This window comes from Malurus melanocephalus, unplaced genomic scaffold (genome assembly GCF_030028575.1).
Source record: "Malurus melanocephalus ecotype Western Australia unplaced genomic scaffold, MMel_1.1 scaffold_1190, whole genome shotgun sequence".
Taxonomy (NCBI): domain Eukaryota; kingdom Metazoa; phylum Chordata; class Aves; order Passeriformes; family Maluridae; genus Malurus; species Malurus melanocephalus.
Window position 1 is genome coordinate 12,992 of NW_026624422.1, and position 15,242 is coordinate 28,233.

Below are 15,242 nucleotides of genomic sequence, written 5' to 3' on the forward strand. Positions count from 1 at the left end.
CCTCAGAGCTCCAAATATTAATCAAGGAGCTTTCATAACAGAAATTAATAAATGGAAGCAAAAAAATTTRATAAAGAATGAAATTTCACAAGCTACTAAAAAGCAAAGACGGATTCCATAATATTTTACAAGGCATTTAAAGTAAATTCAATACTTTTCAAAGGCATTATGAAACAGAAATCACGTAACTGACTGGAAGCTTAGGATGTGCTTCAGGTCCAGGTTGGTTTTACAGCACTCCTGTCTTGTTTGCTGGAGCGACAATTCTGAACATCAGCTGGTTGTGCAAACACTTCTGGAAAGCTTGGGATGTAAAAAGGAAGGGGGAGCCAAGAAAATACCAACACCTGGTAGATACATCTCTGGGATAAACCTGAAAATGCAACTGAGACAATTCAGCAGAAAAAAAAAGGCAAATTCTGTGTAAGCAAGGATGCAGGATGTAATATGGAATATGACTTATCTTTCAGTACCAATCACTGTGTTCTCATCAGTCTTACCGTGGGATAATTGACATAATTGCTTGTGCTCTGCACAGTTTTTTGACTGTGTCTGCTTCTTGCTGTCATGCACAGTTGTTGACAGGATGCTAATAAACWCTTTCCTTGAATGATTGCAGCACATATATTATTCCACAAGTCTGACTCATGAGTGGGGCCACTAAATGCCACCACAATACAAATAAATCATTAAACAATTATGAAAAAATAACAGAGCAGCTTGTAGTGATCCTCTATTTAGGGCAATAGAGATATTATTAATTTACTTTGTACATACAATCAGAACTCAGTCATATTTTTCCCTTTGATTTGGAWTAGCCCACATGAAGGCAATCTCTGTCATTAACACACAGGGAGTTATTCCTTCAAACACTGCCAGTTTAACATGTTTCATCTGCACAATACCAAAAATAAGACGAGAAAATCTGCTTGGATTTCAGCAAGTACATGCAACCAGGAATTTGCCAGGAATTCTCCTGACAAAGAACAAATAGACTATAACACCACAGAGGTGAACCCTTCACAGAGGCTTTAGCACAATGCTCTGGCACAGCCTGCAGAGCAGAGAAAACCCTCAACAAAACCCATTTAGCATTGGCAGAATCTGTGCCCCTGCTGCACCCATTCCATGTTCCCTGCTTAACCAAAACCAYWCTCTCMATTTCCARCTGGATGATGRATGTAAAGCTGAAAATGCCACAGGRGCAGGTGTTCTGCTGCCTTCTCTGCCTTCAGGTAGGAGCTGGTGAAAGAACTGAGGAAGGGAAAAAAAAAAACCAACTACCAACAGTCAGATAAGTCAAAAGAACTGAAACTCAGCTTTATTGGTTTTTTTAAAAAAAGTATTCTACAATAATGGCTCAGAATACTACCACGATGTACAGAGACAAGGCAGTGCTCTGGGCTATGACTGTAGATTACTCTCATATATATATATATATATTTAAGAGCTTAAGAAAGGTTGAAGCACAGTAGTTCAACATTTCTTAAGCATGTATTTCATAATTTTAACATCTTCTAGATCTCTCATATTACAGCAGGATTTATCAAATGCAATGTAGTCACAGAAGTCTTGCATAAATACAAATATTGATACTTTACTTCGAATATTGTCTATGATATAAATTCTGCCTTACCTTTAAAAAAAGTCTCCAGATCATTATGTGACCTGGGAGTCTTTCCTTTTCTTTCTCTTTAAGAGTTTTTAAATATATATATATATTTATATATATTTGCTATTGTACATCAAAGTATATATGAATCCCATCATTTCTGTTATATTTTCTGCAGACATGGTCTGAARCAAAATCACCAACAACTCAACCAAAAACTTCCTGGTTACCATAGGAAAGCCAAAGAGGATCTTTCCTCTTTTTGTGTGTGTGTGTTTCAGTACTGGTATTTTTTTAAACTTGAAAGGATTCTTCATAAACTAGAGGTCCATAGATCATTTAAAGCAGTCTTTATAAGCAAATTTACATATTTTGACATGCTTTTGTGAGGCAGTTWGTATCAAAACCCAATAGCATTTCTTACAGAGCCATATGACTTTCTGCGATGCAGATATACATTTCATTTCTAAAAAGCCACAGTTCTTGTTCTACATCTGCTCTCATCAAATCCCCAGGATTCATTCATAAAACTGCTGCCATTCCAAATGCTGAYGCTGTTATCCCTGCTGTGGATTAAGACATACACCCAACCTGGTGACATCATCGCATGGAAGATTGGTAAGTAGGAAAACACCCTCCCCAGATCCACAGAGAGTCTYTTCTGTCTCTGAATCCTCATGATTCATGTCACCCAACAGTGCAATGTGACGAAGACACAACTTTAGTGCAGGCTAAGGGTCTTCTTCCATCAAAGGAATCTCTAGGAGAAAAAAAGAAATAGCATTCACTGCTGATTGCAATTTTCYTTTACACTCTTACAGAGTGTTATTGTTAGCAATTACGCAAAAGCAGAAATGGACATTACAAATACCTGAACGGGCCATTGCCAATTCTAGACCCACTGAGGCTCAAACACCTTTATGAAAATTATCTTAGTAAAACTACAAAGATTGTCTCTAACATGTTAGGACCACAAAAACCTAAATGCAAATATCCTTGCTACTACATTAATCACTGAAAGAGCATTCAGAGGTGGCAGGGACTTTCACTGGCAGTACCATTAATTTCTTCCTCTCCTCCTGGGTGTCCTGTTCCCCTTGTGACACCAGTAAAATTATCCAAACACCCCTGAAGCAGGAAGACTTCTTCCACCCAGACCTTCCCCCACACTGAATTTAGGACACTGGGCTTCAGCTCAGTGACTGTGGGGAGTGGGATATGAGCCTCTCCCTCTAAATGTCTCCAAGGAAAGCCACCTCATTTCTCTAACACGCTGAGCAGCACCAAGAACTCCAAGAAATCGTGTCAGGGCACGCTCATGTTAGATTTAAAAGCAGGCAGGAATGAATGTATGGCAAGTTCCCTCCTGGCACGTGGACCTGTGGCCACATTCCCCTTATACTGTGACCTCCATATCCATGGCTGAAGGCTCAGATGGAAGGAGCATTTTACTGGATGCGCAGACATGACGAATTTGTTAATAAAGGCTGCTAATTTAGGCCCAGTATGAAAACATGATTTATTTTCTCTTTCAAGGAGAAAATCCTCCTCTTTGCTGTGAAAGCCTGAGTATGGGTGGGAGTTGTGAGTGTAGGAGCTGAAGAGCAGACGAACAGACCAGCACAGGCAAGATGAGCACTGGCTTTGCTGCTGCACAAAGGTGCTTGCTGACATCCCACTGGTGATGGGATGTGGTCTGCACAGGAGCCTTCTGGCCTGGCATTCCAACCACATGCACCACATATGGCAGATGTGAAACTCTGTAAACATGGAGTTGTGCGATTTTAAAAAATACCCAAATTAAGGCGTGGACAAAACCACGGAGAAAGTACGAGCGAGTCAGCTCAGTGAATCCCTGCTCTGCCAGCACAATGTTCCCTGTTCATGGACTCAGATTTCACAGCCATTTAAGACTCACCATCTGTGATATCGATCCGGGGACTCGTGGATGCAGCGTCCCCGTCAGCGCTCTGGGACACGTCAGTTCGATCGGAGCCGGGAAGCGCTGCCCCTTGGCCCGGCAGAGATGGGTACAAACTCTGGAGCAGTTCAGAGGAACCCGACCCACTGTCACAGGCCTCAAACTCGCCAGGCAGCGTGTCTGGGATCCTGGGACCGGGGTAAGCCGGAGGATTCTGATCTTCTGCCTGCAAAATATGGTCTGTGGCAGCTGAGTATCCGGGCGCCAGAGCACTCAAACCGCTGCTGACAGCTTCATCGTAGGAAGGCAGCATGACAGGAACACCATCCACCACCACGAAGTCGGGGTCGCCCATGGAGCCCTCCTGGTTGCCTCTACGTCAAACACAGATGGGTTATCAGAGAGAGCAGGAGAATGTCAGCAGCACCTCGGAGCGGCTGCTGAACTGCAGTAAACACAGCACTTTCTACTCATGCCAAATGAAGCTACGGGCTCATTAACGTTCACAGAAATGTTTGCCAAACTCTCTTTGGGTTGACAGGTGGAATCTGCTACGATTGGGAAAAAATGGAACTAGTAATGAGAAGAACAATTCCGTCAAGGGAAGGCAAACAGGGATGTGGAAGAGATGAGGAGCACCATTTGCTGTGCTGGGCACAGWAAGTACAGTGGATAAAAGATCACAGATGTCACTCACCAGCCAAAAGTGAACCCTTAGGAAAACGTGTGCTGAAGCACAAAAGTGTTTACAGCCCAAGTRAACAGGCTGAGATCTCAACTGCTGSKTGACAAGGCTTTGGTGGCAAGATCYGTGGCCTCCTTCARGCCTTGCTTTCAAAKGCCTGRTATTTAGCCKGTTTCCTTTTTAAGCAAAACATTTCTATTAATTGGGAAGGCCCGTTAAACCCTSAAGTGTCTGTTTAGGAGCCTATTAAACACAGAGTAGTCTGGGAATTGGTTCCAGGTACTTTTAAGAAATGAAAACATCTGAAAAGGAGAGGACTGAAAGCCATTTCAGTAAGCTGGACAAGTCCAGGCTACAGGTCTATCTTGTGAAGAGCACCATGTGAATTAATGCCCATAGCTGCACGATGTATTATGGAAATAAAGGTAGATGCAGGAAATATTTATGAATGGTGATGAAAATAACACTAATGAAGGTAAAGCAAACCTTTAATATAAATTTGTCCATAGAGAAAAAAGAAATTMTTTCTTAAAACTTACATTACTAAGTCTACAGTAGTTAAAAAAATTAATTCCCCCAGCACCTGAAAGGGAGTATTTAAAAATATTGTCAGCTATTTTTACAGGCAGAAGCAGCAATTTTCAGTAGAAGAGCTGTAATTACTCCCAGAGTGAATCTGGCAAACTTTGCCTTTTATCTTAGCTGCATKAAGGACTACTGCGGGTTTTTGGGGGTGCCCTTTCACACCAGTGGTTCAGGGACTTCTGCTCAGAGCAGAACAATGTTTCTGCAAGAGCTGGTGAGCTGCTCCATCTCTCCAGCAAGGATGCTGGATGTGAAAACTGAGTCAGGGCCCTCAACCTTCAAAATAAAAAAGAAAACAGTACAAACCGTGGAAGGAAATGTGTCTTAAATTTGGTCTGGAACATCCTGGCTAAAATAACCAGCAGCAGTACCAATAAAACACTGGTAGCAGTAAATGCCACTATTTTCCATGTAGTCAGGAGGGTCTCCTGTGTATTTGGCCAKGTTTGTTCTGTAACAGAGAGACAATACAGGAGTTGTATATTCACATTGYTATTTTATATGAAYACTTCAACTCTCCTCAGGAGTKCYAGTYAGGACCAGACATTTTTTATATACARCTTGTAAAAACACACATAAACYCAAYGCCCTGTACCAAAAGCAGCCTTAACACTGAGCTGTCACAGAGGCTGGATCTTGCTTTTTCCCCTTGGTTTTTTACACATGCAATCATGACCTTAGCTTGCATACAYATAAAAACATCCCGATGTTAAAACTTACATTTCAAGAGGTAATGATCAAAATGGTTTAGGATCACTCAGGACCCTGGAAATATTATGTTTAACATCCTCTTAAAATCAATGCTCATCACTTAACCATGAAATCGATGAAGGTCACCCGGCATCACCGACCTACAACTTTGCTCCGAAAGGAGSGCACAAGAAGAAGGGCTGTGAGCACAGGGCCATCCCTTACCTGTTTTGACACAGTACACTTGGTAGGAGGGGAACCACTCTCCGTACTGGCAGGTGATGTACTTGTAGTCGTTGGTGAGGGTGTAGCCAGGGTCGCAGTAGAACTCCACCACGGTGCCGTGGTTGTAGCGCTCGCACGGCCGCGGGTGGCAGATGTAATCTCCGTGACTCACCATGGGAGGTAGCGGACAAACTTGGCCATGAAGGGAAAGGGAAAGGGAGAAGGACATTAATGCCACAAACCCACCACAGGGCAGCTTCAGAGTGCCTGAAGGCAGCAGGCACATTTGAGGCTCCCTCTCAGCTCCCTGCAGCTCTGGGTTTGTCCCAGGGRCACCAGGGCACCTGATTTCCCATCCACATCCGCGGAGGAATGCGCGTGCCAAGGGGTTACTGAGGCGGGATCTGGGGAGCTTCCAGTCCTCTGTGGGAACAGGAGGGTGAGAGGAAGRCAAAAGGGGACACATGCCCATCAGGTGGCTACATGGGGATGGAGTGGGGCAGTCAAGGTAGGGAGGATCATGCTCCTCATGAAGCATCTACAATTCAGCTGTAACATGCTTTTTTTTTTTGTTGTTTCATTATCATAATTAAATGGTTATATGCATTAAATTCCTTTTAAAAACAAGTTTGCTATCAGCAGTGCTGCAAGAGATGCAAAGCACCTAGTGCTGCTTAAGCATCTGCTGTCTGTATCGCTGTAATTTCATTAAGTTTAGCTTAAACTCTACCGGTGGTATTTGTGTTTTGTTATTTCTGAGCAGCCCCACTGATCTCAGAGGGACCACTGGTGGAGTGAGGTCTTAAASAGAGCAGAGGCTGAGCCTGTGTTAATTAAGAACAGTGGTTTACTTAGGGTTAGGTAAATAAGAGAGAATTGCAATATAAACATGTGGGACTTTTCTTGCAGGCCCTGGAACGACAGCCCAGGCAGATGAACTCCGTGGAGAACTGAGGGAGCATTCTGGAGAGCAGCAGCAGGGRAAGCAGGGAAAGCAGCTCGCAAGCAGTATTTTTACAAGAGAGGAAACTTTTCCACTGTGTGTTAGTTGACTGCTGTTTGCTTAAGTGCTTCTAGCACAGAGGAAAAAAAAAAAAAAAACCCTACAAAGTGTAATGATGTTTCAAATGGCTACAGACTGACCCAAAAGGGGCTTCAGCTCCTGGATGGGCGCTTTTAYTTCCCTTCTGAGGCAGCTCCTGGCTGGCTCAGTGCCCCACCTACAGACTCTTCCCTTCATGCCTCCCTCGTGCAGGCAAGACCTACTGCATTGATTTAAATAATGAAAATGACATCTCTTGGAAGAAGAATCTTCCCAGAAATTACAATTCAGCTGCTTCTCCCTCTGAATCTTGTTACATGAATAATGCATTTCATAAAAAAATACACAAGATATTAAATGAATCTTCAAGAGAGGCTGATTACAATGTGCAGCAATGTCTATTCCCCATCCTCTGGAGACATGGCTTTGTTTGCATTTTCACTGGCAAGGCTTAATAATAACTTGAAATCAGAGTAAGTAATTCACATACGAATTCACATCCTCAATGCTCTGCACGCTTTCCAAAGTCTCTGGGCCCACAAGAAAGAGGAATACTTTGCTGGCAAGTCAACTCAGGATTGAAAACAATTTTCTTAAGATTAGGGCGAGGGTGTCAGACTGAAATAGCAGGAAAGCACTTATTAATCATTCCTGCATTAAAAAGAAAATGATCAGTGAAAGCCACAATCCTGGCCTACCATAAGGAAACACGGTATATTTTTATTACCTATGCTTAGAGCCTGAGAGCAAAGGAAGAGAACAATTTAAGCTCCTCTGCAAACGAATTTTGCCAAGCTCTGTCAGGGTGAAAGCCATGTGTAGATGCCCACAATCTTTCTAGCAACGAGCAAGTAGAGTACACCTCCTCACAAAGAGCAACACTCAGAGAAACTAATTTTCCCCTCCAGCAATGTAGCTGCTACATCATCCCTAACCTCTTAGTGCCACAGAGAGCCAAAGCAGCCTGCTGAATAAAAAAATCCCTCAAAGCTGGCATCCCAGCAATGTGGGTCAGCTCAGGAGTGACACAATTTCCAGGCAGATTTAAAGCAGCACACTGTGGGGACAGCCCAGCTGTGGAGCTGTCAGTCTGTTTACAAATGGAGGTGTATTTTATAACACCCAAAAACAAGAGTATCACTCTTTGTGTAGGATATGTCCCCAGTACTAAAAAGAGTGCCACCCCTTCTAGAGACACATCCATATTTCAAGAAAAATGCTTGTGTATTGGTGCAGCCTGGAAACTCGTGCAAAAAAAAAAAAATAAAAATTGCTGTGCCAAGCATTAGTCATGAACTAGAGTTGAGGTTTATGGGGTCATAGCTGCCAACAGCTCCTGCATGGAACACTTGCAAYCCGCAGATGCAAAGGAACAGGTTTGAAAATGAAGGCTTTTAACTCAGCTGAAACAGTGCTCCATTCTTATGGCAAATGGGCTGCAGGAGTCAGGGATTTTAACTCGCTTGGGCACCACCCACCACCTCCTGTGAACTTCATGTTCAGCCAGTTTTGGGATCCCTTTAACACATTCATGGGCAAACTGGCCCCTGTGTACAATCTGCAGCACTCAGGTTCAAAGCCTCTTTTGCCAAACCAAACCAAATGAGGTACATCATAAATAACCAAAATTAACTCACTTTGAGCTCTGGGCAGTTAGTCATACACTCGGTCCCTTCCTCAACTCACTTGATTCCCATGGTCATCCTGATCCAAGTGGAAGGACATCCACAAGTGGCCTTGGGTTTGACGTTTTTAAGGAAAGTTAAAATTCTGACATTCCTACTCATGAACCTTAACTGTGCTTGGAAATTCCAGGCCAATTCGGATTTCAGGCAAATGCATCAAACTAACAGAATGAAAATAACCTCAAACTGCTTACAACAGAAGTGCATCTGACAAGTACRTTTTCACTGCCAAAAACGATAGCAGTATGCACCATGATCATAGAAACAAGGGAATTCTACTTCAGGAAGTTCTCACAGCTTAAAAAAAGCCCTAAGTGCTGCTCTTAAATATGACACTAAATCTTTACTACCAATAGCCTTCAGCATCTTCACTTTATAAGGCTTTGGAGACTTTAATGCTCTAATTACAACATCCAGCATGGATAATCCAGCAGTATTTTCTGACGACSGGCATTAACAGACCACATGCCTGAGCCCTTAACTTTGGAGCTTGGCAGAGGGATGGACATAATTCACTGTCTGCTGGTGGTTCTGCAGCAGGTGATCCGGGCTCTCTGGACCTGTCTTTGTACAGCAATTGGCCACAGACTTTATGGGATTTACAGCAACTTTATAGCGCAGCATTCTCAGCTGAGAAGTTGAGTCATTGATCTAARAGAAAGAGCAATTGTGTTTATACGGCAAACAAATCCCATGCTGGATGCTCAAGAGTCCTGTTACTCAAGGCTGTTGAAGGGAAGAGTTCYTGATTCGATTTGCTGGACTCCCCTGCCTGCTCCTACGAGCTGAGGGCTCTCCTCTGAGATCAGCTCTGGGCTTTCTGCTCTGGCTGATTTTAATGAACCACTCACATTATCCAGAAGGGCTTAAAACCTGGGGAGCTGAGCTTTGTGTCACCAGCAGTGTGACACTGGGGGCTGGAGCAGAGGCAAGGGCTGCTCTGCCCCACAGAGTGCCCTCTCCATCCCAGTCTCTGCAGTGTCACAGCCCCGTCCCTGGCAGCAGGGCCAGGGCAGGGTGGCACAGGCTGTGGGCACTCGCTGCCAACGCACTGGAGCAATTTATGAGGTTCACACAGTAATTTTTCCTATCCATTATGGTCAAGAAGCTTTTTAAACACTGCCCGGAGGATGTGGCAGTAATTCTGCAGTGTTGACACTGGAACTGTAGGAGGGAGGGGAGATTTCTTGGCATTAGCATATTCTCAATTAACATCGATGGCACAGAATAAAGACATTGCATGACTTTTTAAAAGCCACTTGTAGAGAGATAGCAGTGGAGTTCCAGATATTTAYAGTGCTCAAAACCATTTTTTTAATCAGTGTTAGAAGGCCAGTGGGTTTAGTCTGTGGTCAAAGCAGACAGGTGGTAAATCACTCAGGTTTTGTCCAGCTTTTTTTTAATGTGAGCCAAAAAATAAAAGCAAAAACGTCTTGAAGTACAGGACATATACTTATTAAAAAAATAAGGAGTAGGAACAAGCAAGCTTATWTCCACCTGTGATTATTTCTCTCAAGCTACTAGTTCATGTTTTGTGTAAGACATTAATTTCTGGGTTAGATGGGTTAGCAGAAAACACCAGTATAAGGCCAGCCATTTCTGTTTGACAYAGGGATGGACAGGATTTGAGACATTTGTACCCAATAAAGGATAACACTTCTTCCAAACACATCATGGATGCCTGCCCATTATGCAAGGAATGAGAACAGATTAAGACCAAACCTCCAGATGAGAAAAACACAGATAAAAACCTGCCAGTTCCACTGTGCAGGAGAATGCTGATGTGTCTCTCTCAGAGACTCATCTGACAGGGGGAGACACTGTCTGCTCACAAACTGGAAGAGAACGAGAGCTTCTCCTGACCCTCTCTTGTCATTYGTAGGGCACCAATTATCAGGACACTAATTAGCACCAGAAATCCGGACACCTGTCCCTGGCTACTGCATCCCAAACAATGTTTAATCCAAGCTGTCACTCACTCCATGGRACCACAGCTGTCCCAGCAGGTGTGACCCTTCCCATCAAGGTGGTCAGGTCCCCACCTGAAGCTTTGCTGGGGCTTCTGGGGCYTAAGGAAGGATCCTTTTCCATCTATTGTTTTTGTACAAACACACATTGGGGATGCAAGATCTTGATTTTTTTTTTTATTTTTACAGGAACATTGAAGATTATGTTTGTTCCTTTTCCTGCTTCTTTATGAACACTATGCCAATAAAACTTGGTTTCTTGGTTCCCTCAGTGTCATCACCCTTCATACCTTCAGAATAAAATGAACTATCAACCAAGAACAGTTTTTTTTTCCTTATTCATAAGGATTCCTGCCCAGTTCACCTGACAGACCTGTCCATTTCCACAGGTATTTCCACACATGAATCACACCTGCACTGCACAGTACAGAGCCTGAGGAAATTACTTTTGCACTCTGAATACTACAAAAAGGAATATTCTATTCTATTCTATTCTATTCTATTCTATTCTATTCTATTCTATTCTATTCTATTCTATTCTATTCTATTCTATTCTATTCCATTCCATTCCATTCCATTCCATTCCATTCTGTTTGTCTTAGATTTCAATTTACAGAAATGTACAAAACCCAAAGTATTTTAATTTTAAAATTGCAAGACAAAAATTCCCATTTAAAAGTCAATTCCTTTAAGTAGGATGGAAGAAAACCCATTGTATTCAAACACTCATATCCAACTGAAAGCCTGAAGAAGAAATTTAGAGGTTTATAAAAGGAAGGAAGTAGCAAATCCAGTTGCTTTAAAATAAGCCCTGTCAAAACATCTCATTCTAGAACAGATGCTTAATGAGACTTTTTAAAAATGTCACTCTTCAGGAATGTAAGCAGAACAGGGATCATTAGTGGAGTAACTTTTCATTTATGGTGAACATCAGCTTAACAATATCCTAATGAAACATTCCTACTACAAATGCTGCCAGCTCTGTGAAGGGAGACTTGGTGCCTATCACAGCTGTAGTGGAACAAAYTTTGAGGCTGCTGAATTTGTGTTCTGAAAGCGAAGCCATGCTTTTAGGAATTTTTCTGATTACTCATCCCCGCAGCAAAACAACAACACTAAGAGTAAGAACAGAATAGAAAGTTTRGTGGAAACTACTGAGCACTCATATAAAAAGTAAATTCTATTAATCCTGACTGAAGATGTAAAGTAATGAAGATACAAGATGCTTACTTTGAACTCTCAAGTTCCTAGAGGATTTATTTCTTGTAAGTCTAGAGCAAGAATTGTTAATAATATTTTTAGCCAATGGCATTGAATTTCGTTTCAATGTTAACCTTTCTCGATTACTTAACCTTTACAATGCCACTCAGATGTTTCCTTCTGAGAAGACATCCATCAAGTAGGTAGTTTCTTCTCAACCATTTGGCAAGTCAATGTTCAAGCAGCCAGGAACACACCCCAGATCTCCTGGCTCCAGGCTGTACCCCAMAGGCAATCACCCCATGGCAATTCTGAACCAGCAGTGACAGTGAGGTAAGCCTTTCAATGTGCACACAGTGAGGAGAACTTCTCACCTTTTACAAAGAGCAAAATGAATGGAATAATTATGTTTTAYAAGAAAAGCTGTTTGTTTGGTCTGGCTTTGACAAACACCATCTTGCTGAGAATTGCAATTGCTGAAAGCAGCAGTATGAGCCTGAATGAAACTGTATAAAACTAGTTGCAAACATATTTTAATAATAATTTCACATTAGCTGATTCCAAAATGGAAACAGAAGGTGATTTACCATCACTTATTGTACACAGATCTTTCTTGTTGCTGGAGCTGCAAATTACAGAGCAGGTTTTGCAGTTCCAGTCAGCTGAGCTCCTGCAGGAGCCTCATGCCAAATTCACACTCATCCTCACAACTCTGCCCTTCCCAGCACAGTATCCTGTGAAACATTGGTATCAATGCCAAAGTCTTTAGTTTCAAATGCATATCACAACAAATATGGGATGGAGCACACCCCAGGTTATCTTTTTCATATAAATTACAAGTTAAACAGKGAAAGTTTCATTTAAACTACAAAAAATTGATGGCAGGTTTGCAGCTAGAGAGCTAGGAGTTCTTTTAGCAAGAGGCCCACAATTATATTTAAGGAAATAGTTCTACTCTTTATTCATATGTGAGTGCTTGGAGCACTGTGGTCTCATTTACAGCAGATCATTTTGGCTTTCTCCATCACTTGCTTCCAGTTTTCTTCCTTCTCTGGTGAGTGGTTCACTTTATCACCAGCAATGGTCTTTCTAGGACTTGGAGAAGCAGATGCTGGGGACTGGAGAGACACCTTGCAGGAAGGAATCAGGAAACTCCAAAATAAATCAGGGTTTAGGTACCTGACAGGCACCTCAGGAAAACCTGAGGACTGGAAAAGGTCAGAGTGCTTAGAAGTTTAATGGAGGTGGAGGRGAGAGAGAGCAGTTGGGAAGCTGGCTGAGCAAACCAGGCAGCCAAAGGCTCCTGTCAGGCATGCCTGCAAAAGACAGTGCCCACTGTGAGCTGCATGCATCGGTGGTTTTTTAATGTTACTTTAATCCCTTGTTTTTTAATAGCTTTTTCTTCATTGTTATCAGCAAGAATTCCTTGAGCTCATGTGGGGTCACCTGCACAGCCATCAGGGATTGATGGAGACAAGGAATGCTGGAAYAGACAAACAGAGCTCAGCTGAAGGCTGAGGAAATCAGGCTATAGCACATAAGGCAGGGGAAAGCACAAGGTCCCACTCCCAGTGGAGTGCTTTAGGGAAAAAAAAAGGGTGTGGAGGAAAAGCAGCAGGTGATCYTAGCACTGTAATTCCACAAATCATCTTACAAGACTAAAAGGTGCGGAGGAGTGCTGGTTTCTGTTATTTATGTTTAGTTGCCAAGTGCCTGCCTACACTGATTGGTGAAAGTGCCACCCTTTAGATATAGTTTTTTATCTCTGGAAATGAGTAAGTGAGTAGACTTCCTGATGCACAGAGTCCGTAGCTATAGTTCCCTCTATTTGTGGAAGATGCTCTGTGATTGCACTGTGTGGCCAAATTTAATGAACATGTTCATAAAGCAGAGATGTTTGATTTCAAGGTAGGCAATGTGCTGTTTTCCTTTCCCAGCAGCCTTGTCAGACACAAGGCTTATAAAACAGACCTCAGGAACAATTTGTGTCTGCTGTCCCTCACCTAATCCACAGCATATTTAAAACATTGTGGATAAAACATTGCATGCATCTGGCAGCTAATGTGGAACTTCAGGGCAGAAATTTTGGCTCCATGAAAACGTTGGGATATCTGGCTGATTCTGGAAAAGCTAGGGAGTTTTTGAAAGGTACAGAGGTGATAGAACAGGTGTWGAACAATGATTTCCTGTGGCAGTCCTATGCAACAAGCAGAAATGGAAAACATGAAAGAAACAGATTACAAGATGTTATTCTGTTGTTTTCTTGAAAAACTATGAACRATGGAGAAGGCATCTATTTCAATCCCAGCCAAGATCAAAGAAGATTTCTGCAATGCAAAAAGGGAGCAGTCACTTAGAAACATAATGCTATTTATCTTCTTCAAACAGTGTCTTCAACTTGSAGCCTGTTCTCTAAACCCTCCATCCCTCACAAGAAGAGCTGCAAAAAGCYCACTTTGTTGTGTATCCATTCTGTCTTGAACTTGGTTTGTTTTCCTTCGTATTTCACTTGGTAATACAGCTGCTAGGGTTAAGGGATTGGATGATTATTCAGCAGCATGTCCACAGAAGAATGTGATTTCTTTGTCTAGCATTTCCTATCCCTGCACTCCTTTTGAATTCAATTCTTTTCCACACCTCTTGAGCTGTGGGTAAAGGTGAGCAGATCAAATTCAGCATTTTCCGACAGCACAAAAATCCAGATGCTCCAAGTGTTCACCTTCCACACTCATACAGGGTGGCTGGATGCATGTTATTTCTGCACTCCTGGATGACAAATGAATTAACTGTCTACAGTACAGAAACACACAGAATTATGGGAAGATTTTTTCCTAAGGAAAACTATCCTCTTTAACTTATTCATCACACTTGCTTTCCACAACGAGCATCTCCAGCCTATTTCATTTGGTATCAGGCTAAAGGTGTCACTGACATCAAGGTGATGCCCTAGTAAAAGTCCTTACAAATGTGGTTGTCTGCTGCTATTTGAGCATTTACTGCAGGCTGTAGTTCGTGAGTCACAACAAGGATTGCTGTAGGCAGTGAAATACCACTGCAGTCAGAACTATTAAACACAAGGCTATCAGTGTGTCCTATGTTAACGTTAACTCAGTTAACTTGGATGACCCCTTTGGCAGCTGAGCAATATTTAATTTATTCTCCCTCCTGCCTGCAAGCTGAGTAGGTGCAAACCTAAAACAGAATGCTGGTATCTCCCTCACTTAATTGCCCAATACCACAGTGTTTCATAACTTGCTTGTATTGCTGCCCTCTGCTCCCTCTACAGGACTTCTCTCTGTTGGAGATGTGCTGCATCAACATTATCTTCCCTGAGGATACACATCAGTCTGTCATGTTGGAATTTATCTAAAGCCTCCTCAACGYCAGCAAAGAAACAGAGAGAAACATTTGTACCAGTGTACAACATCTCAGGCTTAGGATTGCTCACTCCACCTTCTCTCCCCAATGTAACTGATTACAGTTCTGACTTCTTTCTTCTCAGCATTGCTCTGTGTTCCATCAAGAATTTAAAAGGTTTTAAGTGCCTAGTTTATCAAGTAAATAGCTTGGTGTCAATCACTGTTTATGGCATWAGGAATTGTTATAGAAGAATGTAGACTTACAAAGCTT

At 42.4% G+C, this 15,242-nt stretch overlaps 1 protein-coding gene across 1 annotated transcript in view; it reads right to left on the bottom strand.

Moving 5' to 3' along the window:
• Positions 1-2,271: 2,271 nt before the first annotated feature.
• SUSD4 (sushi domain containing 4) overlaps positions 2,272-15,242 on the bottom strand; it is a 40,486-nt gene continuing 27,515 nt past the window's right edge. Inside the window, exons 5-8 of the mRNA XM_057387335.1 lie at positions 5,719-5,910; positions 5,110-5,254; positions 3,531-3,907; positions 2,272-2,372 (exon numbers count right to left, since the gene is read on the bottom strand). Coding sequence (XP_057243318.1) covers positions 2,344-2,372; positions 3,531-3,907; positions 5,110-5,254; positions 5,719-5,910 — 743 coding nt within the window. The 3' untranslated portion in view covers positions 2,272-2,343. The remainder of the gene's footprint in view (positions 2,373-3,530; positions 3,908-5,109; positions 5,255-5,718; positions 5,911-15,242) is intronic.